The 27,230-nt window shown below is 39.6% G+C and overlaps 1 protein-coding gene across 2 annotated transcripts in view; it reads left to right on the forward strand.

The window, feature by feature from the left end:
* The window catches only part of MTMR2 (myotubularin related protein 2), a 124,902-nt gene that overhangs the window by 88,653 nt on the left and 9,019 nt on the right, over positions 1 to 27,230 (forward strand). For both annotated transcript variants that reach the window (XM_036744466.1, XM_036744467.1), the window contains 5 exons: positions 2,766 to 2,915; positions 3,728 to 3,916; positions 18,471 to 18,656; positions 22,392 to 22,598; positions 25,792 to 25,884. In XM_036744466.1, coding sequence (XP_036600361.1) covers positions 2,766 to 2,915; positions 3,728 to 3,916; positions 18,471 to 18,656; positions 22,392 to 22,598; positions 25,792 to 25,884 — 825 coding nt within the window. The remainder of the gene's footprint in view (positions 1 to 2,765; positions 2,916 to 3,727; positions 3,917 to 18,470; positions 18,657 to 22,391; positions 22,599 to 25,791; positions 25,885 to 27,230) is intronic.

Genomic DNA, 27,230 nt, shown 5'->3' on the forward strand with positions numbered 1-27,230 from the left:
AAATACTCTCTCTGGTCCTGTTCACCATAACATTAGTCTCTTTAATGAAAGTGCTTGATTAGCAAAGGGAGAGTATAGTTGAAATGACTTGTTATAACTGATCTCTTCGCAGATCAGTTGATTGGAAGATCAGTAGGTCTTCACAGCTCTGTTATTCTGACCTTCATTCATTCTTTTCCTCCCCTTCATTTTCAGTCATTTAGCAGAAATGACCAACTCTCCTCCTTACATAAAACATCATAATCATCCCACTTGAAAAAGTCACTTCAATTTCTAAATCACCCATCAAGGTAATACAACATACTATAAGAGCCTAGATCTTGAAGGAGTAAAGGGGGTAAAAGAATGGGCATGATAATTGACACTTTATATTACTGTGTTCAAAGCACTAGTTTTCACTTGATAATTCACTGTTTGTTAAATTTTAGTTTTGCCTGTAGTAAAATCTTATCTTTGCTCCAGATGACTGGGTTCCTACCTTAGCTCTGTGATGTAGTCTGTAGAAGGCAAAGGATAGATAGAGGAGGAAGTACAGACAGTAAGGAGTAAAGGATGATGTGCTGATGAAAAAGTAAACGTAAGACAAAATCCAGCATGGTGCAGATTGTAGTTAAGAAGAGGTGAAGAAGTTGTTGGTAGGGTTGATATAATCCCAGGGAGAGGTCATGATTGATTTGTTGAATTTCCTAAACAGCATTTACAGACTCTGGACTTTTTCTTCCAGGGTGCTCACCCCTCCCCCAACCACACTGCTAGGTTGGATCCCCCCAACTTGGCTACTGTGTTCTTTCAGGGCTGTAGGGGTAATTCTGAGGTGTTAAGTCAGTTTGTCTTTTCAAGTGATATAATTCATGATCCCCTACCAGTGTGCTTCCCGTGATTACTGGTTGATATTGATTAACTGGGCAAATTTAATTAGCCTTTAGAAAGGAGTATTTTACCAAAATGAGTTTTACTAAGACCAGTTGGTATAAAATATCTCCTCCTATAAATCTTTGACACATTCTTCTACCAATACATACAGAATCAAAGAGAAAGTATGCTTAAGCTCAGAGAGCATATGTGAAAAAAAAGGGGAGTGGGGACAACTCATAGATCTTGTTTCTGGAAGTCCTACCCCCCTTTAATAAGCTACTTGTGAAATTCCCCTTGGCATGGTATAGTTTTTTTTCTTGGTTCCTCATAGAATCCTGAAGCCACTTTTTACTTAGTGTATATCATTTGTCCTTTGCTTCTGATGCAAACAGTGCTAGAAGCTCCACTATTCTGGAGATGATACCAGGATGTTGATGAGAAGTTTCATATTCTCTGATTCTCTTTCGAAGGCTTTTCCTCTGGTCAAAGTGGGAGGAGGAGACATAGAGGCCAAGTCTGAGGCTTTTCCTCTCCCCAAAGTGATTCCTTTTCAGGCTTGCCTGGAATGGTTTTCTTTTCTCCATTACCAGATTCTTGAATCTTAGATTCTAAACTCGCTTACTAGTTTTATACAGTTCTTACCAGGCATGGGCAAGTCTTCTCAACCAATTCCAAAGGACTGCCTGTCATACCTAGTTGAAATGCCTTTGATTGGTTCAGTGAAGATACTCTCACTTGCTAAGATACCAGGGCTAAGTGGGATGGGATGATTAATTAACTAATTCTACCTTTACCTTTATACCGGAATGCCCTCTTGGGACTCCTGGTAACCAACATGGGAAATGCTAACTTACAGTAGAGTACTTTCTAATAACCTGTCTTCTCTTTTACGTAGTTGGGATACCAGCCAGTGAAGCAGAATGTTGATTCTAACTGGTCAGCAATCTGATTTATTTTAGGTCTTTGAGAAAAAAAATGAAGTAAAATATGTAAAACACTTTATAAGCATAAAGTGCTGTATAAATGTTAGTATTATCACTGGACAGCAGGGTTCATATAATTAGCTAGAGAATTTAGAAGTTTTATGAATTCTTTTATTGACTTTGTTTTTTGTCTCTGGTTTCTCTCATTTGTGAGAAAGAGGTGTTAAATATAAATGATCTTATTAGACAGTTATAAGAATTAACCAATGAAATATTTTTAAAAATAACATGAAAATTTAGTAACTTACCATATTGTTAAAGGTGAGATGATTCAAATTTCTTAATCTCCTCCAATTTTCCCATAATTGTGCTTGCTGTTTGCTGCTATGACCTGGATTCTCAACATTTTTGTTAATGCTACTTATGATATACAGGAGTAAGAAATCAGTAAGTTAACTGCCTACTATATACTAGACACTGTGAGTACAAAAACTATTAAATGCAATCCTTAACCTAAAGGATTGAAGACATAATCTTTGTCTAACAATCTTTTTAGGGAGATAAAAACTATATGCAGAAAATAAGATTTTATAGCCAATTAATAAATCAGAACAATTTACTAATTTATAAGCTCCCTGAAGATGGAAACAAATTATTAATTTTTTTTCTATTTCCCAGGAGCACCTAGCACATAATGTGCACTGAGTAGACATTGTTTAGTTGGTTGAATGAATGGTTGTACAATTCATTATCAAGATGAAAGAAAAGATGTTATAGATTTCTAAGTTACACTGCATAAACCTAAAAGCCAAGTTAGGATAGGCATGCCATCATCTCAGTAGCTGAGAGGCTGCACCATGAAGGTAAGAAGGACTGCCGTGAATATAAATAATCACTGACTCAGGATTGGTCTGTTTGCTTCTCTTTTGTTTCCTTTGGAACTTTTGGTTAGGTAATTACTTACCAGTTGTTTTATTTAAAATGTAGGGAATTCCCAATGAAAGTTGGAGAATTACAAAGATTAATGAACGTTATGAGTTGTGTGATACATATCCCTCTCTCCTGGTTGTGCCAGCAAATATTCCAGATGAGGAACTGAAGAGAGTGGCATCTTTCAGATCAAGGGGCCGTATCCCAGTAAGTTTGAAGTTTTGCTGTGGTTTTGTAAATGCCTTTGTATTATACATAATGCCAAGATTAGAGAATGATAGAATTTGACATCTCACGCAGATAACAAAACAGGCAGAGTTGGAGGATAAATGTGCTTGTAGCAGTAGGACTTTTACTAGTGATATTGAAGAACAGGTTATTTAGGAAAACTAAAACCAAAGAAAAAACTTAGATTAAAGAAACATTCTGGAAGGATAGTATGGTTATTTCTAAATCCTATACAGAATTGCTAGCATTTTCCCTCAAAAATAAAGTCCAGTGAATTATTCACAGTTTCTTTATTTTAAACTCATTCTTCAGTTCCAGTGATGAATTCTCTCCCCTTAAGCCCTATATCTATTTATGAAAACTATTAAGTGGCTGTACAAATTTGTATTCAATAACTGGGTAGTGAAATGTCACCTTCCAGAAAGATCAGCTGGAATAATTTTTTTAAAAATTCAGTACAATATTCACAGTGTCTGAAGTCCCTACATTTCAGAAGCTTCTTATGCATGAAGAAAAAGGAAATCTGAGACTAGAGCTGTCTTGTTTCTGTTTTGTATCTTTTCTAGTAGTAATACTTTGTACACTGCAGCATAGCTATGACTCTCATAAATTAGTAATCCGGTCAGTTGTTTTTTTTCTGTCAGAGTTTGTCTAGGAAAAGTTGTGCTGAACATGTGCATTCATGTTTTCACAGCCAGAGTTTGGCTTTGGGTAGAAAACTGAGGCTCAGGAAAATGGGAAATAGGGAACTACATAAAGGATTTGTCCCTTTTTTCCCTCCATACTCTAAGGTTTTATCATGGATTCATCCTGAAAGCCAAGCAACAATCACACGATGTAGCCAGCCCATGGTTGGAGTGAGTGGAAAGAGAAGCAAAGAGGATGAAAAATATCTTCAGGCTATCATGGATTCTAATGCTCAGTCCCATAAAATCTTCATTTTTGATGCACGACCAAGTGTTAATGCTGTTGCTAATAAGGTGAGATTATCTTTTTCTCTCTGTCATTAGGTAAACTATAAGTATTGCATGAATTGATGATGTTTCAGGCATGTAATTTTAGAGGATTTAAGAAGAGGTCTTACAGAGTAAGAGTTGTTCCATGCTCTGTAGTCTTTCTTCTAGACTAAATCTGAGATTTGTGTGAGTTCTCATTTATATTTGCAGAATCATATATTTCACATTACCTGGATTATGAAACTATAGTTTCCATATTAGTACTAGAAGAATCACTATAGGTAGGCCTTTTCCTTAGGAATGGGTGTTTGGATCCTCCCTAAATCAGAACTGAATTAATTATAAAAGCTTGTATTTCATCTTTGGGGAAAGGATTCTTTGTAGCCTCCTTTTTTTTCTCTTGCTTTTCTGTCTAAGTGATATTTACAGTATTAGAGAAATAGGGTTCACATGTTAGTTATCAGATATTCCATTTAACTAAGAGTTAATGGTCAATAGAGCCTCTCTTTCAAGTGACATGACGTGAAACTTTACTTGGATTCCATGATGCTGAGTTTTAAGGATATCAAAGTAAGATCTAATCTTCTTCTTCAGGACTTTCCGTTTTTGGGTTTTTCAGCTGCTTGATAGGGAATGGGGAAGTCTGTACAGGGCTGAAGGCAGGAAAATGTGTCAGTTTTCAAAAGAGGGGAGGGAGTGAAATCTTCAAACTATAAGCCAATGAGCCTGGCAAAATTTTAGAATATGTTTTTAAAGAGATGGTTTGTGAGCCTGTAGAAGGAAAATGGCAATGACTAAGAACCAGTGTTGGATAATCAAGAATACTGGATTATCTTTACTTTTTTGGAAAGACCAGTAGCTAGTTGGTGCAGTGGATAGACCACTGGGCTTGTAGTCAGAAAGACTTGAGTTCAAATCTTGCTTCAGACCTTTTTAAGTGTGTGACCCTGGGTAATTCACTTAACTCTTGTTTGCCTAAGTTTCCTCGACTGTAAAATGGGTATAATAATAGTATTTACCTCATAAAGTCTGAGTGCAAAGTTATATACAGGGGTTCAAAAAACAGATTCTACACATAAAAAATGGAAGAGGCATGGCCAGGCAGCAGCAGTTCATATGAAAGAGAGCTGGACTGCCAAATGCTCAATATGAGTCAAAAGTGTGATGCAGCAATAAAAACATCTAACACAACCTTAGGCTGCATCAATTGAAACGTGGTGTCCAGTATAAGGTGGATAATAGTGCCACTGTACTTTGTCCTGGGCAGAACACACATGAAGTGTTGGTTTCTACACTTTAGGAAAATAGTTCTGCATTCCTTCTGGGTTCTACATGTGAGGAAATACATTGACAAATTGGAGCAGATACCCAAGGAGGGCAACAAGAAGGGCTGAGGGACTGGAAATGATGCTGTATGAATGACAGAATTTGAGAATTGGAAAGGGTCTCAGCAGCTATCTAGTTGAACCCATACACAAAAGAAATCCCTCGCTACTATATAGCTGACACTGAAGACCTTCAAAGAAGGGAAACCCATCACCTTTCAAGGCAGGCCTTTTCACTTTTTGACAACTCTGATTGTTAAGAAAATTTTCCTTTTATGAAATTAAATTGGTCTCTTTGCAACTGCTACTCATAGCTCCTGGTTCTGTTCTCTAGGACCATCACTATAAGTTGAATTCCCCCTCTATGTGACTACCCTTCAAGTACTCGATGATATCTGTCACATACTTCCCCCCCTCCCCCGCCCCGCCCCCGAATCTTCTTTGCTCTAGGCTAACATGCCTAGTTTCTTCAGCCAATCTTCATGTAATGGACTCAAGGCCCTTCACCATTCTGGTTGCCCTCCTGTTAATGCTCTCCACTTTATCAATATCCTTCTTAAAAACTGGTGCCCGGCTCTAAATGCAGTACCCCAGCTGAGGTCTGATAAGGGCACAGTGCATTGTGACTGTCACGTCTCTGTGCCTAGCATCTATACCTCTCTTGATGCAGCCTAGGATTGTATTCGCTTTTTTGGATGCCCCATCACATTGTTGACTTATATTGAACTTGCAGTTCATTAAAACCCTCAGTCAGTCTTCAAACATTTTTTAGCTGTATCTGCCAAATGGTCTAGGCAACTGGAAGCTGCTACTTTGATTTGTTGTTGAAGTTTTCCTCTTGCTATGGCCTGGGAACTTCTAAATACCTAATATTAAGGTAGAGATTGCCTTGTCTAGTAATGAGGAACTCGGCATGGCAACGAGTTACATTAAAGAAGTCTTGAATATTTAAATCAAAGAGAAGAGGAAATGTAAGCAGGATCATCACCCTTCCTGTATCCATGAAGTAAATTTACCTTGAACATGGTACCCTCTAAAATGATTTGTGATGGCTATAAAGCACTGACGGTGGGAAACCACTTTGAGTGCACAGTCTGTGAGCACCTGTGAGGGTAAAGGCCTTCACAAAGAGTACAACATAATTCTGTTTCAGAATCCCTCATCTACTTGCCTGAATGGGTTTCCCATTGTTCTTGGCTTCAATAGATGAGACCTGTGGTTTTCCCCCACCTTTAGGTGGGTGCCATGCTGGAGCTTACTGCTACTTACCTCATGAAGTCTGAATGCTTCACAGGCACAAACTAGTGAGATTTCCCCAGACCAGTAGTGCCAGTTCACAGGATCCCATTGTTGCCTTCATGAAGAATGTAGGTGAAAGTATGCCAACTCCTTCTCAGTCCTCTGGGTATTGAAGTTGACAATGACAAGGAGCCTGGTAAAAAGAGAAGTAGAGTGATCTTATCATTCTCTCAGCTATTCTGCAGCAGGGAAAAGAGTAGCTGTAGACTTCAGATGTAGCCATGAAATGGTAATGGAGCAAGTGCAGAAGATAGTCATGGAGCCTCCCCTGTAGCCGGGGGACAGACCACTTTCTTACGGACAGTCTGGTAACTCTCTTTGTGATTTCCATGTGACAGAAGAATTGGACCCTCTCTCCAGGGAACTGCATTCCCTATACGTTGTCAGTTAAGTGGTTGAAACTCCATGGGCCCTTCTCATCAGGCTCCTTTGGGGTTAAGGAAGCTGTTTTATTCCCACATCTTTTACCAGAACCAGATCCACACTTGATTGAATCCCTCTCTCGGATGTTGTCTATGAGCTTCTCTCATGAGAGTGTCTGTACTCCAAGCCTCATACGTAAGAGACAACAACTTTCATGTTACCTCTCCCAGCCTTTCTGTTTTACAGCTGCACTAACCTAAACAGTCTCATCTCCTCTGGAAGTTGAGCTTGTCTCTGTGAAGTTTCTTTTTTCTGTATTTAATCATGTATCAAGCCATGTGAGTTCACTTTGTTCTTAGACCATTGTGAATACCAGAGCAATGACCTAGGTGGTAATGCCAGTTTTTAATCCTGCGGTACCTCTCTTGCTTTCCATGATCTTCAGATATCACTGTCAGTAGTTCGACAGTCACATCTGTATCACCTCTGTCCTCTCCTCTTTCTTGTCTCTCCTCTCACATTTCTTATCTTTTGCTTTACCTAGCTGCAGTTATCTCAATTTTCATTATTCCCCCTGCAGCGCTTAGCAGCCTGAGAGGACTAACAGAGAAACCTCATGTAAATATTGCCCAGGGTGGAGTCTGTTAGGTGGGGAGTGCCAAGAAGGTTAGGAGACTGAGGTATAGTGAAAGACTAGGCAGTGATGAGCAAATCACATATAGATGGGAGACCGTAGAGTTTAGGGTTAGTATGGAAACACGTGAAGCCAGAGTAAAGGAGATGTCGTAGGAAGATAGTAAGAAGGTATCCAGGTGCCAGAGATTCTAATGATATTGAAAGGGAAAGAAGGGAACAAGCATTTAAGTTTTTAGTATGTGGCCGACAGTGTGCGAGATGCCAGGCAAAGAAGTCAAAGCAAAAAGAAAGATAGTCTCTGTTCACAAGGAGCTGTTTATATTCTGGGGCAAGGGGAAGACAAACACACACACACACACACACACACACACACACACACACACACGAGAGATTGAGAGAGAGAGAGAGAGAGAGAGAATCGAACAGCTGAGGAGAAGGAAGGTGCATATTGTGAGGTCATGGATTTGAAGTATAGAAAGTCAGAAACAGGAGAATGAAGGAAGGCCAACTTAGGTCCTTCCACAAAATGAAGGCTTCAGGAGGAGCTCACCAACGAGAGAAGGGGGAACCAGCTTGGTGGAGGGATCTTCTGGGGGAGCAGACCGTAAGGGCAGTAGGCTGTTTTGGGGCAGGGAGGCCTCAGGCTCTGAGGGAAGTTCTAGGATGAGCCAGCTAAAGAGGAGGCACAGTTTTGAAATCTAGAAAGTTAGGAACAGGACTGAGGAGATCGAAGAACAGATTTGCCATAAGAAAACGGAAGAGGTTTGGAGGTTACTAGAAATTGGTGTTTTGGAATCTGCCTCTCCATTACTTCTACCTCTTATTCTTCTTTCTACCTTTTGGATATAAGGTATGGCTTAAGGGAGAAAGAGGTTTTTAGAATTGATAGTTAAGGAATTGTGTTCTAACTGAAGGAGATTTTGAAGAATCACCGGTGTGAATATCAAAACATCTTTGGGACAGGGAAATGTGATAGTGAAAAAGACAGCCAGGTGCCAAAGTCGCTGAGAAAATTGTGAAAGGAGCCTGTCGTAATCTCTCATCCTCTCCATCTTGAAGGAATTTTACAGTCCAGAAGCTGCTATTTTTATTGATTTGGGTAACTGAGTGGAATCCTATAGACTCTTTCACCTAGGCTGCTTCTGCTGTATTTAACATCAATAAAAGTTGAAGAAAAGGTGGTATCAGTGACCTGTCTTTTTGTTTCTCACATGAACTTTTGTGAAGCCACACCTTCCCTTATCTGGTACTTAGTTTTTTTTTCCTAAATGCAGAAATTAATATTTATCCCTGTTATCATTTGTCATTTTAGATTCCATCTCTTATTACCACCTGTTAGAAATTTTTTGGATCCTGTGTTTGTCCTCTAGTACATTAGCTATCCTTTCTAGGTTCATATCATCCACAAATGTGATTAAAAGAAACGTTTCAGTTTGTTGATAAAAAACATTTAACAGAACAGAACTGAGGATAGAATCATATGGCACGCCAGTAGAAACTTTCCAGGTTGACATTAATCTGTACTCCTTGATTTTGATTCTTTGGGTCTGTCTGCTTATGGAGCCAGTTCTGTATTTCCATCGTCTATCTCCTTTCTCTCCATCTTGTCTACAAGCATATTGTAAGACTCTGTCAGATTCCTTGCTGATAGAGAGAAAAATTATATTGATGGCATTTTCCTGATATAGTAGTCTACCATGAGACAGAGCATGAAATGGGTATAAAGCAGGCCTGCACAACCTGCAGCCTGCCAAAAGATTTCCTCTACATGTTTTATGGGCTGTCTGAAATCCTTTGGTGTGCCACAAGCGGCTCTTGGGCTGTAAGCAGCCTGCAGGTCGAAGGTTGTGCAGGCTTGGTGTAAAGAGAGCTGTCCTTGGAACAGGAAGACCCGGATTCTAGTCCTGATCCTGTGCATACTGGCTGTGTGATCTTGCTAAGTTACTGAACCTCACATTTGTCTTTAAGTTGAAGAGAAGATGCTGACTTGCATAGGTAGAGGGAGTTTCCTCATCCAGACAGTTCCTAGATACTAATCTAGTAATCCTACCAAAAGAGAAAATTAGGCTAGTTTGGCATGATTTGTTCTTTGTGAACCCATGTTACCTCCTATTGATCACAGCTTTCATTTCTAAACAAGTTTTGTTTTTGTTTTTGATAAATATTTCCCTTTTTGATCAAGAGATCAAGTTCAGTTTAGTTCAACAGGTAGGTATTAAAGATCTGCTGTAAGCAAAGCATTTTGCTAGGTGCTAGGAATATAAAGATAGGAAATTGTCCCTGCCCTCAAGGAGCTTATATTCAGTTGGGAATTCATATTAGTTTACATAATAAGGAACTGCTTCAAATACTGACAGTGTGATATAGAACTAAAAACACCATAACTAATCCATCTCATTTGGAAAGTATTACTCTGCTCCTCTTCAAGGATTTCTTGAAGGCACGTCTTAACTACAAAAGTAAATTGGTGAAAATGACAATCTGTACCAGTAAGGCAAGATTCATGACTTTAAGAATGACCATGAACATGCCTGTATGGTTTGGAGTTGTAAAGTATGAAAAACTCTCTAGGTAGAAGGCAGAAGAAGTATAACATTTTATTTAGACACCAGAGTATCAGATCCCAAGACCAATAACTCCAGTTTGATATAGCAATAATTATATTCCAAAACCATTAAGCCTACCTCAATGTAGCAACAAGGAATTTATAACTCAATATTATAGCAAGGAACCAGGTCATCCTGTAACCTTCTCCCCTGCTAGGGCCTTCCTGTAAACAGTCACTCACAGATCCTAACTGTCTGCTTGCCTGCATCCTCTCCCGAAGTTCCAAAAGCCCTTGCAGTTCTCGGAGTCCTTGCAGTCTTCTGGATTCTCTGGATTCTCAGTTCTCCAATCTCTTGATGCTATAGATTCTCAGCTCTTTGATCTCCAAAACTCTCTGGTCTGCACTCTTCCCTCTGCAGTGTCTCTCAACCCTGGCTCTCATTGTCTGCTCTCTCAATGTCTTCTCTTCAACACCCTCTTGATTTCTGCCGTCTCAATGTCTTCTTGATGTCTGCTTCGCAATTCTGCTGCTCTCAGTTCTGCTTCTCTCACACTCTGGGCTCTCTTTGTATACAGTCCTAGCTGGCATCTGATTGGCTAGAACTCAGTGCACATACAATTGGCTCTGATCTTAGCATCTCTCCTTGGGGCCCCGAGGGTTTCACACTTCTTGTGACTTAAATAGCAAAAGGGTGTGGGCCTAGGGCCTCGAATCTCGTAAGTAAAGGGTGTAAGCCTGCCTACAATCAAGCCTCTCCTAATCAAGTTTCCCTTAACTGGCTCCACCTGAGAAACTTCCCTTAGCTAGCTCCACCTGCGGCCTATTGAATGGGCTAGAAAGCTCTTTGATCACATTATCACCACACAATCAAAAATGACAGTTGAACAAATTGAAGAAAATGTAAGATATCAGCTATCAAAAATTGTTCTGGAAACATGTCAAGGAGAAATTTCTTAAAGGTCATTGGACTCTTTGAAAACCATGATTTTTTTAAAGAAGTCTACATCTACTTTATTTAAAAATATATACTAAATTTCAGGAAATTTTCTATATATAGAAATAGTATTTCTACTATATAATACTATAAAGAATTATCAAATGAAAACTACCCAGATCTGTTAGAACCAGAAGCAAAAGTGAAGATAGAAAATCCACTGGTCACTTCCTGGGGGATGGTGCGGAATGAGAGGAGGAAAAGTTGCAGGAAGATCATAATGTTATGGCCAAAATTGTGAGCTTCCATGGCAAAGAAAAGATACTATAAGCAAGCAGAAAGAAGCAGTCTGTGTATCAGGTGATCATAGTCAACATATCACATAAGACCCTAGCATCTTCTACTGTAAATGAGTCAGATAATCAGGGTCTTAACTAGGGTGGTGGTCTTGTGCATGAGAAATAAGGGAGGACTGCAGGTGATCTTGTTTAGAGATCAATGATTAGCCTTGGCAGCTTATTGGGTATATTGGAGTGAGGGAGAGGAAAGAATTAAGAGTTTACAAACCTAGGTATTTGGAAGGATAGTGGTGCCTTCAAAAGAAATTAGGAGTGTGAAAGTCACAGATTTAGGGGGGAAGATCCTGAGTTTGATTTTTATGTGCTGAATTCATTATAGCTCCAGGACATCCAGGTTGAGAGGTCTGGCAGGCAGATGGTTGGTATATAAGACTGGAGCTTAAGAAAAGGCGTTAGGGATGGATACATAGATTTCTGAATTATTTGCATAGAAACAATTGGTCCTGTGGGAGCTGATGAGATCATCCAGAAAGCTAACTTGGGGAAGGAAGAAAGCCTAGGAGGGAGCCCTATGGTTTAGCTACAGATAATAGGGTGACATATGGCTAATAATAGATAATCCAGCCAAGTATACTGAAAAGAAGCAGTTGAAATTGTAGGAATGATACTTGGAGAGAACAGTGTCATTAAACCTGGAGAGAGAAAGGGCAGAGCCAAGATAGCAGAGTATGGGTTCCCATCTACAAACTCCTCCAAACATTTCTAGGAAATGCACCAAACCAAATCTTTATGGAGGAATTCAGAAAAAGTCACAGTGAGTCCTTTGTCCAGTTCAGCTTGGCGTAGGAAAACAGAAAAGGAGGTTTGCAGATACTGGGGACAGAGTCAGGCCAGGAGCACACTGTGTGGCAAGCACTTAGGGAGAGGATGGGCAACAGGAGAAGGGGAAGTCCTGGATCCAGATTGGGTAAGCAGCAGACCCATACCTGGACACTGTGACGAGAACAGGGGCAAAGTGTTAGCTTTGTTACCTCTCCAGTTCTGAATCACACATCCAGGGCACAGTGAAAAGGGGACCTGCACACAATGGTGGGCTTCTATATAGGGAGACTGTAGGTGGTGTACCAAGAATGGAGGAAATTCAGAATCCGCCAGGAATCGTGGTGTGGCTCAGACCCCTTTCCAACATCTAGGCCAGACTATAGAGGAATAAGCAGAACAGGAATCCCATACCGAAGAGTAGCCTACAGTTTTACCACTTTGAACCAACAGAGCTTTCCATTGGCAGATAGACCCTTGCAGTCCAGCAGCAGAATACTCTTGCATAGACCCAAACCTAGGTCATGACCTTACAGAGCTCAGACTGGGGGTGGGGGGGGGCAGATGATGGGGGCAGCAGCAAACAGACTTTGCCCTGGATCAGACCATTTTGAATGTACTGAAAGCTTGAAGGTTCCCAGCCTGTACCTGAGATCTTGAAAAAGCACAACACTCAGTATCCCAAGAGAGTAGCAGTAGGACCAGTTTAAACCTTTCCTCCAGAAGTTTGGCAAATCCCAGCCCTAACACATACTCTGAAGTCAGTAAGTAAGCTGGAACAATGAGCAGACAAAAAAAAAAGCTTGCCACAATTAACTATAATGGGGGCAGGAATGCTCAAGACACACAGAAGAAGAAAATGACTTCAAAACATTTACAAGCAATGCCTCAGAAAAACACAGCTTGGACACAAAATCAGAATTCCTAGAACAGATGAAACGAGTTAAAAAGAGAGTTTAGAAAATAATTTTTCTTTCAATTTCTCTTTTACCCTTTGGTTCTAGAATATCAGGGCAGTTTCCCTTGATAATTTCTTGAAAGATGATGTCTAGGTCCTTTTTTTGATCATAGCTTTTGGGTAGTCCAATAATTTTTAAATTATCTCTCCTGGATCTATTCTCCAGGGCAGTGGTTTTTCCAGTGAGATATTTCACATTGTCTTCCATTATTTCATCCTTTTGGTTCTCTTTTATAATTTCTTGATTTCTCATAAAGTCACTAGCTTTCACTTGCTCTAATCTAATTTTTGAAGTAGTATTTTCTTCAGTGGTCTTTTGGACCTCCTTTTCCATTTGGCTAATTCTGCCTTTTAAGGCATTCTTCTCCTCATTGGCTTTTTGGAGCTCTTTTGCCATTTGGGTTAGTCTATTTTTTAAGGTGTTATTTTCTTCAGCATTTTTTTGGGTCTCCTTTAGTAAGCTGTTGACTTTTTTTTCATGATTTTCTTGCATCTCTTTTATTTCTCTTCCCAATTTTTCCTCTACTTCTCTTACTTGATTATCCAAATCCTTTTTGAGCTCTTCCATGACCTAAAACCAATTTATATTTTTCTTGAAGTCTTTTGATGTAAACTCTTTGACTTTGTTGACTTCTTCTGGCTGTATGTTTTGATCTTCTTTATCACCAAATAAAGATTCTATAGTATGAGGCCTTTTATGCTGCTTGCTCATTTTCCCAGCCAGTTACTTGACTTTTGAGCCCTTTATCAGGATATGACTCCTTCCAGAATGGAGAGTGCTTTGTCCTAAGCTTCAGGAGTTTTCTGCTGCTGTTTTCAGAGCTACTTCTATTCTAAGGTAGTATGATATTCCTCTCCTGGCCTGTGCTCTGGTCTGCGAGTACAAGCACTCCTTTCTGCCGTGTAACTGCCAGAAGGACTCCCTCTCCTCAGCCACCAGAAGCTCTGCCACACCAGCGCTCCTCCTCCCCCAAGGACTGCCAACCAGGATTGCGACCCAGATCCAAGCAGGGCAAAGTAAGAGAGTGCTGCCTCAGCGCCAGCAAAGAGATCCCTGCACTCCTGCTGTGATCAGCTGCCTGATTCCCCCCACTGTCTGTGGGTGTGGAGCTCTGGAAGCAGCTGTAGCCACTGCCGCTGCCACTGCAGCCACCTCCGCCACCCCCAGGTTGGGGCCGGACGGCACACTTCTTTCACCAGGTCCAACAGTTTTCCCACTGACATGCTCCATTGTCATTGGCATTTGTGGGTTGAGAAGTCTGGAAACTTCCACAGCTCAGTGATTCAGGGCCCTGAGGCCAGCCTCACCCGGTCTACTCTGGTCTCTTCTGGCGGCCCAAGCTGGGCTGTGCTCCGCTCCCAGCATGATGTGATAGCCCCTTCCCAGCAACCATTCAGGCCATCTTGGGCTGGAGACTTGTTTCACTCTATCATGTAGTGGGTTCTGTAGCTCTAGAAGTTGTTTAGAGTACTTTTTTACAGGTGTTTGGAGGGATTTGGGGGAGAGTTCAAGTGAGTCCCTGTTTTCAAGCCACTGTCTTGGCTCCATCCCTAGAAAGTAATTTTTAAAATAAATGGAATGAGAATGCTAGGGAAAAAATTGGAAAAGAAATGAGAGCAATGGAAGAAAGAACTGGAAGGAAATAAACAGTTTGGCATAAGAGGTACAAAATCTTGCCCAAGCAACAAACTCTGAAAAAACCAGTGACTCTATGAGGTAACAAGAAATATTAAAACAAAGTCAAAAAGACTAAGAAAAAAATAGAAGAAAATGTAAGGTATCTCATAGCAAAAAGAACTGACCTGGAAAACAGATCAAGGAGAAAAATTTTAAGAGTCATTGGACTCTGTAAACACTATGATCAAATTAAAGAGATCTTAAAAGAAAATTACCCAGATCTCTTAGAACCAGAGGGCATAGTGGAAATTAAAAAAAAAAAAACAAACCTACAGGTCACCTCCTGAAAGAACCCTAAAATGAAAACTCCCAGGAATATCATATCAAAATCCAGAGTTTCAAGGCCAAAGAAAAAATAATAGAAACAGCCAGGAAGAAAGATTTCAAGTACTGAAGAGCCACAGTCAGTATCACACATGATTTAGATTAAGGGAGGGATTAGTCCTAAGCAAAATGAACTAAAGATGCATAAAAATATTTAGAGCTCTTTTAGAGGCGGCACAAAATGGGAATCAAGTTATTCGCAAGTTATGATTCATAAATGTGTTAGATTACTATTATGCTAAAGTCTTATCAGCATAATGACCAACTAGGATTCCAGGGGACTAATGAGGAACATGCTACCTTACCCTCGTCATAGTGAAGTGAAGGACTCAGAATACAAAATGAGAATTTTTTTTTTTTGATATGGCCAATGTGGAAATTTGTTTTGATTGACTATAAATGTTTGTAGCAGATTTTGTTCTTCTTGTAGTGTGATGGGGTGGAGAGGCAAGGGTTAGAAGGTACTGATTAAAACAATAGAAATATTTTTAAAAATTAAAAAAAAACCAAAAGAAAATTGACAGAGGAGAGAGAACCCAGGAGAAGGCAATGGTCAGTATCATTAAAAATTGCAGCAGATTCAAGAAGGATGAAGACTGAAGGAAGTCCTTTTGATATTTCATTTAAGAAATGGATAAGAGAGTAAGTGAAATAGAAGAAGTAGAAACTGCGAAGGCAGGGAGGAATCAAGGGAGAGAGGAAAAGGGGAGAGAAGGAAAGGGTTAGGGGCCTACTATATGTCAGGAACGGTTCTCAGTGCTTATGAATTTTGCCTCATTTAATCCTTAGAACAGTCCTGGGAGGTAGGGGCAATTATTATCTGCATTTTACATAAAACAGAGGCAGACAAGTTAACTGACCCAGAGTCACTCTGTAAGTTCCTGAAGTTGGATTTGAACTCAGTTCTTCCCAACTCCAGGCCCAGATTCTATCTCTTGTGTCACCTAGGTAGAGGAGAAATATGCAAGGGGATGGCTTTAGAGGGTCAAGTGAAGTTTTTGTTGTTTTTTAAAGGATGGAAGAATCTAGTTGATGATAGAATTGAGAGAGAGAGAGAGAGAGAGAGAGAGAGAGAGAGAGAGAGAGAGGGTGTGTGTGTGTGTGTGTGTGTGTGTGTGTGTGTGTATGTTGAGAGAAACAAAGAGGCAGACCGGCAAAGGGCAAACTACCAGGAGAGACAGGAAGGAATGGAATCAAAACAGAAGGAAAAGGATTGGCCTTGGCGAGGAGGATCTCACTTCTTTTTCAGAGACTAGAGCAGAGAAAAGCACAATGGGGATGGTGTAGATTGGTTTTGAGATAGGCAGTAGAGTAGAAGAGGGAGAGCAGAGTTGAAGGCCCCTTGAATCGAATGGTAGAAATTAGTCACTTTTGCATGTATGTATACACGTGATTGAATGAGTGAAGGAAGGCGTTCTGGGCACAGAAAATGGCATATTTGAATGCCCAGGCAGAAGCAGGCAAGTTTTATGCAAATGACAATAGATATGTTTGTGTGGCTGTGTTTGAACTGAGGAGTAATGAAGAATAAAGATTATCAACAGGATTGGACAGTTGCTAAGGGAATTGAAACATGCCCTTTGAAAGATAGATTAGCTATTCAAATGAGTTAAGTATGTGAGAGGTAGAAAAGGAGAGAAGGAATTCTGCTTTGAGGATGACAAATCAAAATGTAATGGGATAAAACTAAGAAAAAAAATTGGGCTTAACATTACCAAAGAAATTAAAGTTTTCTAGCTGTAGAATAGGTTTCCCAAGGGCAGTGGAGATACCATCTCTGAAAACAAGACCAGGAAAAGCATGGAAAAGGATATATAATATTGCTTGCTGTCTAGCACTTCTAGCACAATGATACCTTTTGAATTGTTTGGTCGCTTTCGTATCTCATTTGGTTTTCTGTAATCTTTTGCATAATATATTTTATGGTTTTGAACTAGATCATTTCCCTTTAGATGAACCTAATCATGGCTGCCTTGTATTAAAAGGGACTGCCCACAAATATATTTTGGTCTTTTGCTATTAGTGGGGAACTCTCAGTTGTCTTTTTCTTAGGCATGAAAAGGTTGATTGTAAATCTTGTGATCCCTTAGTTTTATAAGAATGTAGTTGCCTGCTATAGCAGTGTTTAATTTAAAGAGTTATTTTTTTTTTTAGTATATATTTTTTATCTTTACTTTTAGATTTGTTTTAGTTAGTCAAGCTTGAGTAGATTTGTTTCCAAGCTGTTCTGGCAGTTTGTCTTTTTTTTTTCTTGGTCTTTCTCTTGATTTGAAAAGAACTTTTAAGAATTAAAATTAGAGGAAGCACTAATGAGCATAAAACTTCTTGTAATATTAGAATGAGGTGGAATGGGATTCCAGAAACATGGTTCAACCTATCTTTTTTTACTTTCTTGCTTTCTTTCTGTCCTTCCTGTGGCTAGTGAGTATACCAGTTTGGCTGGAACAGAAGGTTTATGTAGTGGAATAGTTGGAGATTAGTATAGAAAAGTAGGTGGGGGTCAGATCATAGAAGGCCTTGAATTCCAGGTCGAGGAATCTGGCTTTATTCAGTAAGTAATGGGGAGTCACTGAAGATTTTTGAGTAGGAGAATGACACAAAGTGGTGCTTTAGGAAGATTAATTTGGTGGTAGTGAACAGGGTTGGATTGGAGAAAGGAAAGACTAGAGCTGGGGGCTCCAGTTAAACAGGCTATTGCATTAGTCCAGGCATGAGGTAATATGGGCATGAGCTAGAGCTGAAGCAGTGAAGGAAGAATTGACAGAACGTGGCAGCTGATTGTTCATAAGGCAGAGTGAGGAATAAATGATAACACAAAGGTTTGGAGCCTGGAAGAATAGTGGTACTGTTAATAGAAACGTAGAAGTCCGGAAGAAGAAATGGCAAGTTTTGAGTGTTTTGGGTTTGCCGGTGTGATATCTAGATGGAAATGTCCAACATGTAACTAAAAACACAGGACCAAAGATAGAGAAACAGGCTTGAGGTTGGAGATATAAATTTGAAAATCATTTGCATAAAAGGGATAATTGAAGGTAATAGGAGTAAATAAAATATGAGCAAGAGTGTAGAGGGAAAAGAAGAGTGCTAAAGCTAGAACTTGGAGAATCACTTTAGTTAGAGGTTGGAGAGAGGAATAGGAGCCACTGAAGAAGACCAAGGAGAGAGAGGAGGAAAACTAGAACAGTGAGAAATCAATAAAGGGGAGTTTTGAGAAGGAGGGCATCAGTGTTAAACATTTCAGAGACCTTCCAGAGGAGGAAGAAGACTGAACCACTCGTACTTTCTTACCTGGTCATCTTGGTGATAAACAGCTTTGTCCTCTCAAAATTGTTATGTTGCTGATGTTAAGTTGGCTATGTTCACTCACGATTTCCTGTGATGTCTTTTCTTTGTAGGCTAAGGGTGGTGGTTATGAGAGTGAGGATGCTTATCAGAATGCAGAACTAGTTTTTCTGGATATCCACAATATTCATGTCATGAGAGAATCATTAAGAAAACTAAAAGAGATCGTGTACCCAAACATTGAGGAAACTCATTGGCTGTCTAACTTGGAATCTACTCATTGGTTAGAACACATTAAGGTAGGTCTATGTTTTTATGCCTCTGGGAAGGTACTATTATAAAAAAAATACCAGATATATTTACCTTTTATCTATCATGTTCTCATGCAATTGGTCCCAAAGTTATTGTTATTCTTAAAATAGGCAGCTAGGTGGCACAATGGATAGAGGGCTGGACTTGGAGTCAGGAAGAGCCAAATGGGAATCCAGCCTCAGACATTCACTAGCTGTGTTACCCTGGGCAAGTCACTTAACCTTTCCCAGCCTCCGTTTTCTTATCTAATTTAACAATGTTGTTACGAGGATCAATGAGGCAACACTTGTAATGTGCTTTGCAAACCTTAAAGTGTTAAATAAATGCTATTATTGTTATTGTTACTATTTGTATACTAAAGGACAAAGACAGTTTTTCTTTGAAAGTTTAATTTTGATTTCTGACATTTAGGTGAAGCAGATTCATTCTTTTTACCTGTTTATGCTGTCTTCCGCCTATCAATATCCTACTCTTTTTATCTCAAGACCTTGCTCAAGTGCCCACCACCACAGTTACTGTCCCTTATTTTCCCAGTTCATATTGATCACTGTTTTCTTAAATACTGAAGTTCTTATTATTTGTATGTTTCTGTTTTGGCGTTTATATACTGCCTTATATTCATCTCTCTTTCGTGTATGTCTTGGTACCAACTCCAAGCTCCTTGAGGGTAGGGATTGTATCTTACATATCATTAAGAGCTCCCTTAGTATTGAGCAGAGTGCTATAAAGATGTCAGAAGTTCAGTGTTTAGTAAATGAATTGAAGGTGAAACTCAGGCGATGAAATTGGAGTGTTGAATGCTTTAGATGCAACTCAAGTCATGGGGCCATCACGGCCCAGTAGAAGGAGTATTGGTTCTGGAGGCATAGGGATGCAGGTTGAGATATTGCCATTGAGGCTGCTTGTGTGACCTGGGACAAGTCAGCAAATCAGGGGCCTGTTTCCTCCTCTGCAAAATGAAAAGCTAGAACAATGGCTTCTGTAATCTCTTCCAATAAAACTATGATCTTATCAACCTATAAGTGTGAGTTAACACAAAGTTGTTACGTTAACTAACTGAACGCCCTTCAGTTGGCCCAGGTGCAAGTGGCCAATAATCATGTATTCCAAGCAACCTAGATTACTTCAACTTGTCTATTTATTAATACTAAGAATGAGAATCTCTTAAATCTGAGTTGGAAAGGCCATCTAGCTCAAGTACTACCAGAACAAGAATCCTCTCTACCCCATACCTGACAAGTGGTCGTCCAGTATTCATTTGAAGACCTCTGGGCTGGGGGAATCCACTCCTTCCTGTGGTAGTCTATTCCATCTTTATATGACTCTAATTAGGAATTTTTCCCATATATATATATATATATATTTTTCCCAACTTTTCCCCATTGCTCCTAATCTGCTTTCTGATGCCAAGCAACAAACTTCCACCTGGTCATCTCCATCCCAGGGATCCCAAACCTCTGACTGCCATTAAACTCTATTCTCCATCTTCCTTTTTTCTACCCCCTTCGCCCCAATCACCCAGTGTCATATTCCAAAGCGATCCACCCTTTCCACTGTGTTCTCTGAAATACATGTTCCATAGGTAAAAACTTGCTTTCATATTAAATCTTTGTCTTTCCCACTCCTTTCATCTTCTGGCTCAGGGAGTTCTGGCTCTGTCCTGATGACACAGTTGCCCTTGTTACTCTTTCCAGCACTGGCTACATTTTCATTCTGCCATCTTCTTCTCTCAAATCCCTTGACCCATTACCTTATCACCCAGATTCCCCTGCTAAGCCTCAGCCCTGGATCATTTCCATCTTTGCTCCTTTTCACATACTTCCTAATGAAGCTGAAGAAAATCACAAGGCTGTAGACTGGACCCATTACGGATTCGTTATGTAATTTCGACTGGGCCCTTGCCACTGCAAGGCAATCCTTTATACCTCCCTAATTGACTAGCCCACTCACCACAGTGGCTTTTTTCCCAAACATTTTCACTCCTTGTCAAATCTCTTATGGTTCCTCCTCCTCCCACTCTCTCTGGGATCTTGCATCATATTTCTCTGAAAAAATTGAGGCCATTCACCAGTAGCTTCCTCTTCTCCCTTCTTCCTCGATTCACGTCTCCCAGATGCTTTCTGCCACTATCTCTGCCTTGACCCCATCTAACATAATGAGGTAGTCCTTTTCCTTGCCCAGGCAAACTGCTCCCATATTCTTCAGCAGATTACCCCCTGTACCCTAATCCCCTCTCTCACTTAACTCCAGTCTCCCCCTGTCTCCTGGCCATTTCCCTACTGCCTACAAACATGCCCATGTCTCCCCTATCCTCAGAAAACCTATACTTGATCCGTCAGTATCCACTGGTTATTGCTCTGTATCCGTGCTCTCTTTGGTGGCTAAACCCCTTGGAAAGGCCGTCCACAATAGATGCCTCAATTTCTTTTCCTCCCAGTCTCGTTACTCTCTCCAGAGTCCCTGATGATCTTTGAATTGCTACATCTCATGGCATTTTCCCAGTCCTTACCTTTCTTGACCTCTCTGCAGCCTTTGACATAGTTGATCACCCTCTTCTCCTTGATATTCCCTCCTAAGTTTTTGTGACACTGTTCTATCCTGCTTCTCCTACTAATCTGGCCCCTCCTTTCCAGTCTCCTTTGATGGATCATCTAGGCCATACCTGCGAACCCTGGGTATCCCACAAGGCTCTGTCTTGGACCCTCTTATAGTATTTAATTTGGAGAACTCTTTAGATTCCATGGATTCAGTTATCTCAGTGCTGATATTTCTCAGATCTGCTTATTCAGGACTAGCTTCTGTTGACCTCCAGTTTCACATCTCCAACTGCATGTTAGACATCTCAAACTGGATGTCCCATAGATTTTTAAGCACATGTCACTAACTGAACTTATCTTTCTCTCCAAAATCCTCCTTCTAGACTTTCCTGTTGTGGTCAAAGACACCTCCATCCTCCTGATCACCCAGGCTTGCAGCCTGCGGGTCATCCTAGCCTCCTCTCTTTCAATCTGCTTATCCAGTTTGTTGCCAAGCTGTGTCAGTTTTGTCTTATCCTCTCTTCTGATGTAGCCACTACCCTTGTGTAGGCCCTCATCACCTCACACCTGAGCTATTGCCGTAGCCTATTGATTGGTTTTCCTGTCTCAAGTCTCTCCCCACTCCAGTTCATTCTGTACCCAGCTGCCAGCGATATTTCTAAAGTTCAGGTCTGACCGTGTCACCTCCCCATTCAGTGAAGTTCAGTGGCTCACTATTGCCCAGAATGGAAAGAAAGAATAGCAAGATAGAAACAATATAAAGTTAGTATACTACTTGTTTCTATTGATAGAGGTGCTTCTGAAGAGTTTTGAAGGCAATTAAAAGTTTGTTTTTTTAAGTAGTTAACTCTTCTTGTATGCAATTTATTGTGTAACAAATCCCTTCTTCAGATATAATGTGGAGATCCCCTTCCAGCCTTTCGTCGACATTAGTTGGGTCTGTATTAATGAAGTTTTACCACATTTAAAAATTGAATGTCTGTGTTCAGAGCTTTCAAAAGCTTTCTCATGGGTTAATATCTTTAGACAACATCCTTAGGAAATAAGGGACCGGTTGGTTCTCCCCTTGTTAGAAATGACAAATGACAAATCTTTTATCCTCAAGAATTCTACTTCATATACCAGGAAGAACTTCAGTTGTCTCTTTTTATTTATTGTATTTTTTTTCCTAAACTTCTCCTTTAGCTCATTCTTGCTGGGGCTCTTAGGATTGCTGACAAGGTGGAGTCAGGGAAAACCTCTGTGGTGGTACACTGCAGTGATGGATGGGATCGAACTGCTCAGCTCACGTCCTTGGCTATGCTTATGCTAGATGGTTATTATCGAACCATCAGAGGATTTGAAATTCTTGTGGAAAAAGAGTGGTTGAGCTTTGGACACCGATTTCAACTAGTGAGTAAATAAATTTTGGCCAAAATATGATCCTCCTCACTGTATGGAAAACAAAAATGTCCTTTTCCATTTAAAAATGCATGTTTTAATTGGCTAATTGGTTCAAGGGCACACATGTATCTTTTAAGAGAAAATTTTTCATTTGTTCTGGAAAGCAGTAGTATATTTTAACTTGGTACTCGAAGACTTGGTTTTGCTGACAAATCATATATCTTCTGTATGAGTTTCATCTGTGACATCAGAGGTCTTTACTAACTGTCCAATGGAAATGTTATGTCCAACACAGACTCTTATGTGTGTCTAGTGCTGTACATACATGACTGCTCAAAGCTAAATTATAAGCATAAACTCAGGATTCATATTCACCTCTTAGGATCATTAATCTATAGCAATAGCTATTAGTCAGGTTTGATATAAGCATGAATGATACCAAGATTCAAATACATTTTTTGAATACTAAAAGGAAAAATGATCTTTAGTTTGATTCAGAGCATTTATCCCTATAAGCATTGCTCCCATAGGCCTAGAGTCTAAAATAATTTAGGCAAGGCCTAAACCAATTTTTACTATAAGTACAATTTTAACTGAGATTGGAAAATAGAACCTGCCATTCAAGTACTGTGTCCTTTGCCAAAGACCTGCTTCTACCCAAGGCTCATTTTGATGGGGAGCTGATTGATCTAGCCGATCTCTAGAAGGTTGGCTACTAGGTGATTTTTTTAATGCTGTAATTGATGAAATGTTGAGGATTGCCGCCTAACACTGCGGGAATCATCGATCTTTCAAAGTATCTAGTACTGGGCAAAAATTGGTAAATGTGTGGAAATGAAAACAATTTTTAGCCTAGCTACAAAGTGACTCCATACACTTAACACTTCATTTCATTGATTTCATTGGTGTGGGTCCTCTCTTCATTGATGTGGATTCCATTTCTTATGCCCCTTCTCGTTCTGTGTGATCCCTAACAATGCCTTTTGACTAGGGCCCTTTTCCTGCCTCTTTTAAGATCTCAGGGTTATCAGCGTAGAACTTAGTTTGTCTTATCTGTTGTGACTCATTCTTGATACTTGACTGGGTCACTGTCTTTTCCCATCTTATGTGTTCTTGGTAATGTCTTTTGTACCACTTTTCAAATTGAAGTCATTTTTGGCAATATACTATAGCCTTTATAAGGCCTTCATGTGCCTTATTTGTGATAATAAGCAGTCTCCATGGATTTTTATAATAATCCACTAAAACTGTATGTCATTACCATAACCAGGAGGCAAACATTGGACTGACATCTACATGACTACAGTTTACAAAATATTTTTATATTTGTCCTATTTTAATCCTAACAGGAAACCTGAGCCCTAGGCAGGACAGGTATTAATTATCTCCATTTTGCGTATGAGAAAGCTGATAAGGCTTTGAGAAATTTAGGTTGTTCAGTGTCACGCAACTATAAAGTGGGAACTTGCGCTTGAAGCCAGGGCTTCTGATTCCAAGCCCTGTTGTTCTTGAGCTAATTAAATATTGCTGTTTAATATTTTCTAAAGAGACCCTATAAGGAAACTTGGATAAATTTTCCTACAAGCTACTGTGTGACGGCGGATAGAAGGCTAGATTTGGAGTAGGGACCCTGGGCCAGTCATTGGCTTCCCTCTGGCCCTGTTTCCTCACCTGAAGAATGATAAGAGCAGCACCTAGTGTACAAGCTTGTTCTAAGGATGAAATGAGAGAATACATGTAGTAAAGTGGTTTATAAACTGTAACGAGCTATATAAATGCTATTATTATTTGGATCTTGGAGGCCCAACCCAAACTGGGCCTACATTCCCAGCGCAGAGTCAGGGAAGCCACATAAGTACCCTCTGCTTCAAGGGTATGTGAGCTCAGTGCCCACTTAGGTATTGCAGCCAGTATATTCAGCTCTCCCCTAGAACTTAAAATGCTAAATTTGGGACAAGACTCTTGGGTTTAAGGAGTTCCTTGAAACTGTTATCTGATATATACATAGTAAACACTCAGTTTATGATGAATGAGAGTGAAATGTTATCTTTCTTCTCTCATCTTGTTAGACTAATTTCCTTGTATTTTGGCTAAATTATTTTAATCCTTAGGTATTGTGATTTCAAGAACAGCAGGGTTCTATAGGAGCCCATCCTTAGATAGATCTACGTCTTACCTTCAGTCCAAGCTTCTCCTTCCTCTGTTCCCCAAACCTTTATTCATTCAGCCAATAAGTATATGGAGTGTTTGTTTATGGCCAGCACTGGGAACTTTGGGGGAATTTTTTTTAAAGCATCATATCCCTCATCCTCAGGGAATTTTTGGCATAGTTAGGAAGTTAAAGATACAACTGGGGAACAATTAACTGATACAAATTGTGTAGTCTTGACTATAAAGTTAATAGGAGTCCAGAAAAGAGACTCACTGCAATGTGGATGGCACCACTGAGGAGGTGAGGCTTGAGTTGTGTGTTGTAGGAAAGGGGTGGAAGAGAAAACATTCTAGGCAGAAGGAACCGAATGAACAAATGTATTGAAGTAACAATCAGTATGGCATAATATGGGTGATGATGAGGAGACTTCTTTGGCTCAGGCCAAAAACATTTGTTGGAGAATGTTGGGAAATTAGATTGAATAGAAAGAGTTATTCAGGGCCTTCAACTCACTCAGCACTGACAAGAGATTCTCATACGCTCTAGCCTGCAAAATTTCGATTCAGAGTTTGTCTTACCTTCAGTTCTTCACCCTTTGGGTCCCAAAGTGACCAAGGTACACTAGAAACATTTATAAATAATAGAACAGATGCTTAACATTGTTCTGCTCTTTTGAACTTGAACTTTTCAATGAAATTGCTGCCAGAAGAGCATCTGGGGCCCCTGTTTAGAATGGCTCATTTTTTTTTTTTTTTTAGCTTATTATAAAAAGACACTAAACTAGATCTGAAAAGATTACTTAGGAAAAAATTCTTACTTCAGAGGCAGAAGAGATTTGTCTGCCAAGCCACACATGCTTAAAGAAATAGGAACCAAATCACCATCATTTGAAATGATCATAATGAAGTTGTTATGGATTATTGGATTGGTGACCCTCTTTCACCTAATCAGTGTTCTCCATTGTCAGCGAATGCAGAGTACAAGTCAGGACTATCTCAGTGGTTACCTGAAAGTGGATACTCATTCTTTTACTGTCTCTCTTTGCTTTAGAGAATTGGCCATGGAGATAAGAACCACGCAGATGCAGACAGATCACCTGTTTTTCTTCAGTTTATTGACTGTGTCTGGCAGATGACAAGACAGGTAATCTCCAGGATATTTCTCTGAACATACTCCCATAAAGTCTTCTGCTTGGAAATGAAGAGATGTAGCCCCTGATTGCGTAATCCGGTTTCATGTGAAATAGAAATTCTTCCATCAGGTTTCTGGATGTTAGGGCTATTATTCACTGTCACATTAAGAAAGCAACAAATATTACAACTGTAGTAATACACGTGTGACAATTCTGTTTCCATAAACATTCAGCTTGAGTACCTTTTTTTTTTTTAAATATTTGCAAGATGTTACATTTTTTTGGACATTTGTTTTGGACAATGTGTTACAATAATTGCACTTTTGGATGCTCATATGGGGAAATACAGCAATTATCTGGATAACTCAAGCAAATAAAACCCAATATGACTTAAATAAGCTATTTCAAGAAAAAAATTTTTTTTGACCCAGAATACTGCAAGAAGGGGTTAATTGGTCTAATTCTCCAGATCCTTTTGTATGTGTAAAGACAGTCATAATATATAGTAACTATGTTAACTGGTACAAATTAATTCGAAAGGTTTATTAAAGTTAATAACATTTCTGGAAAGGTTCTAGATAATAATGAAAAACCTAGTTGTACAATTTTCAACATCATGACAAAAATAACAGGTTGGTCCTTGATAGACTGACATCATATGGCAGAAAGCAGACTTTTTCTAACTGCTCTAATAATATGATTTACACTTCTTGCGGAAGAAACATCTCAAAAACTGGGAGTGTAGACTTTTGTTCTTTTTGCTACTTATGTATTTACAATTTTTTTTGAGACCAAAGATTACCTGATAAGAGACTGCCAGATGGGCATGATGTTGGAGTGTTGTAAGCCTTGATTGGCTTTGAAAACTAATAATTCATTTAGGATTCACTTGAGGGAAATGACAGTGTAAAGACACAGGACTTAGAGGTGAGGTACGTAATTTAATATATTAAGTGTTATTTCTTCAACTTCAACTTAGATTACCTTAATTTTAAGGCTGAGCAGGAAGTTGAGTTATTGGTATTAATAAAATAATTTCAGGAGTGACTCCAAATTAATTTTTTTTTTTACAAAAATCAAGCATATAAATACATACTCAAATGAGTGTTCATTAGAGCAGACAATCTAGAGTTGGAAAGGAACTCCAACCCTCAACTTTACAAACAATAAAATAAAGCCCATTCTGAACATAAGTGAGTGGTTTGGCCAAAGTTGCACAGATAGTAGAAGGTAGCAGAGCTGGGATTCAAATCCAGGTCTTCTGATTCCAGATCCAGTGTTCTTCTTGTCTTTCCTTTGCAGTCGTCTTGGGAGGCTATATACACTTATTCTAATGATGCTCAAAACATTTTTTGGA

Source organism: Trichosurus vulpecula, chromosome 2 (genome assembly GCF_011100635.1).
Source record: "Trichosurus vulpecula isolate mTriVul1 chromosome 2, mTriVul1.pri, whole genome shotgun sequence".
NCBI classification, from domain to species: domain Eukaryota; kingdom Metazoa; phylum Chordata; class Mammalia; order Diprotodontia; family Phalangeridae; genus Trichosurus; species Trichosurus vulpecula.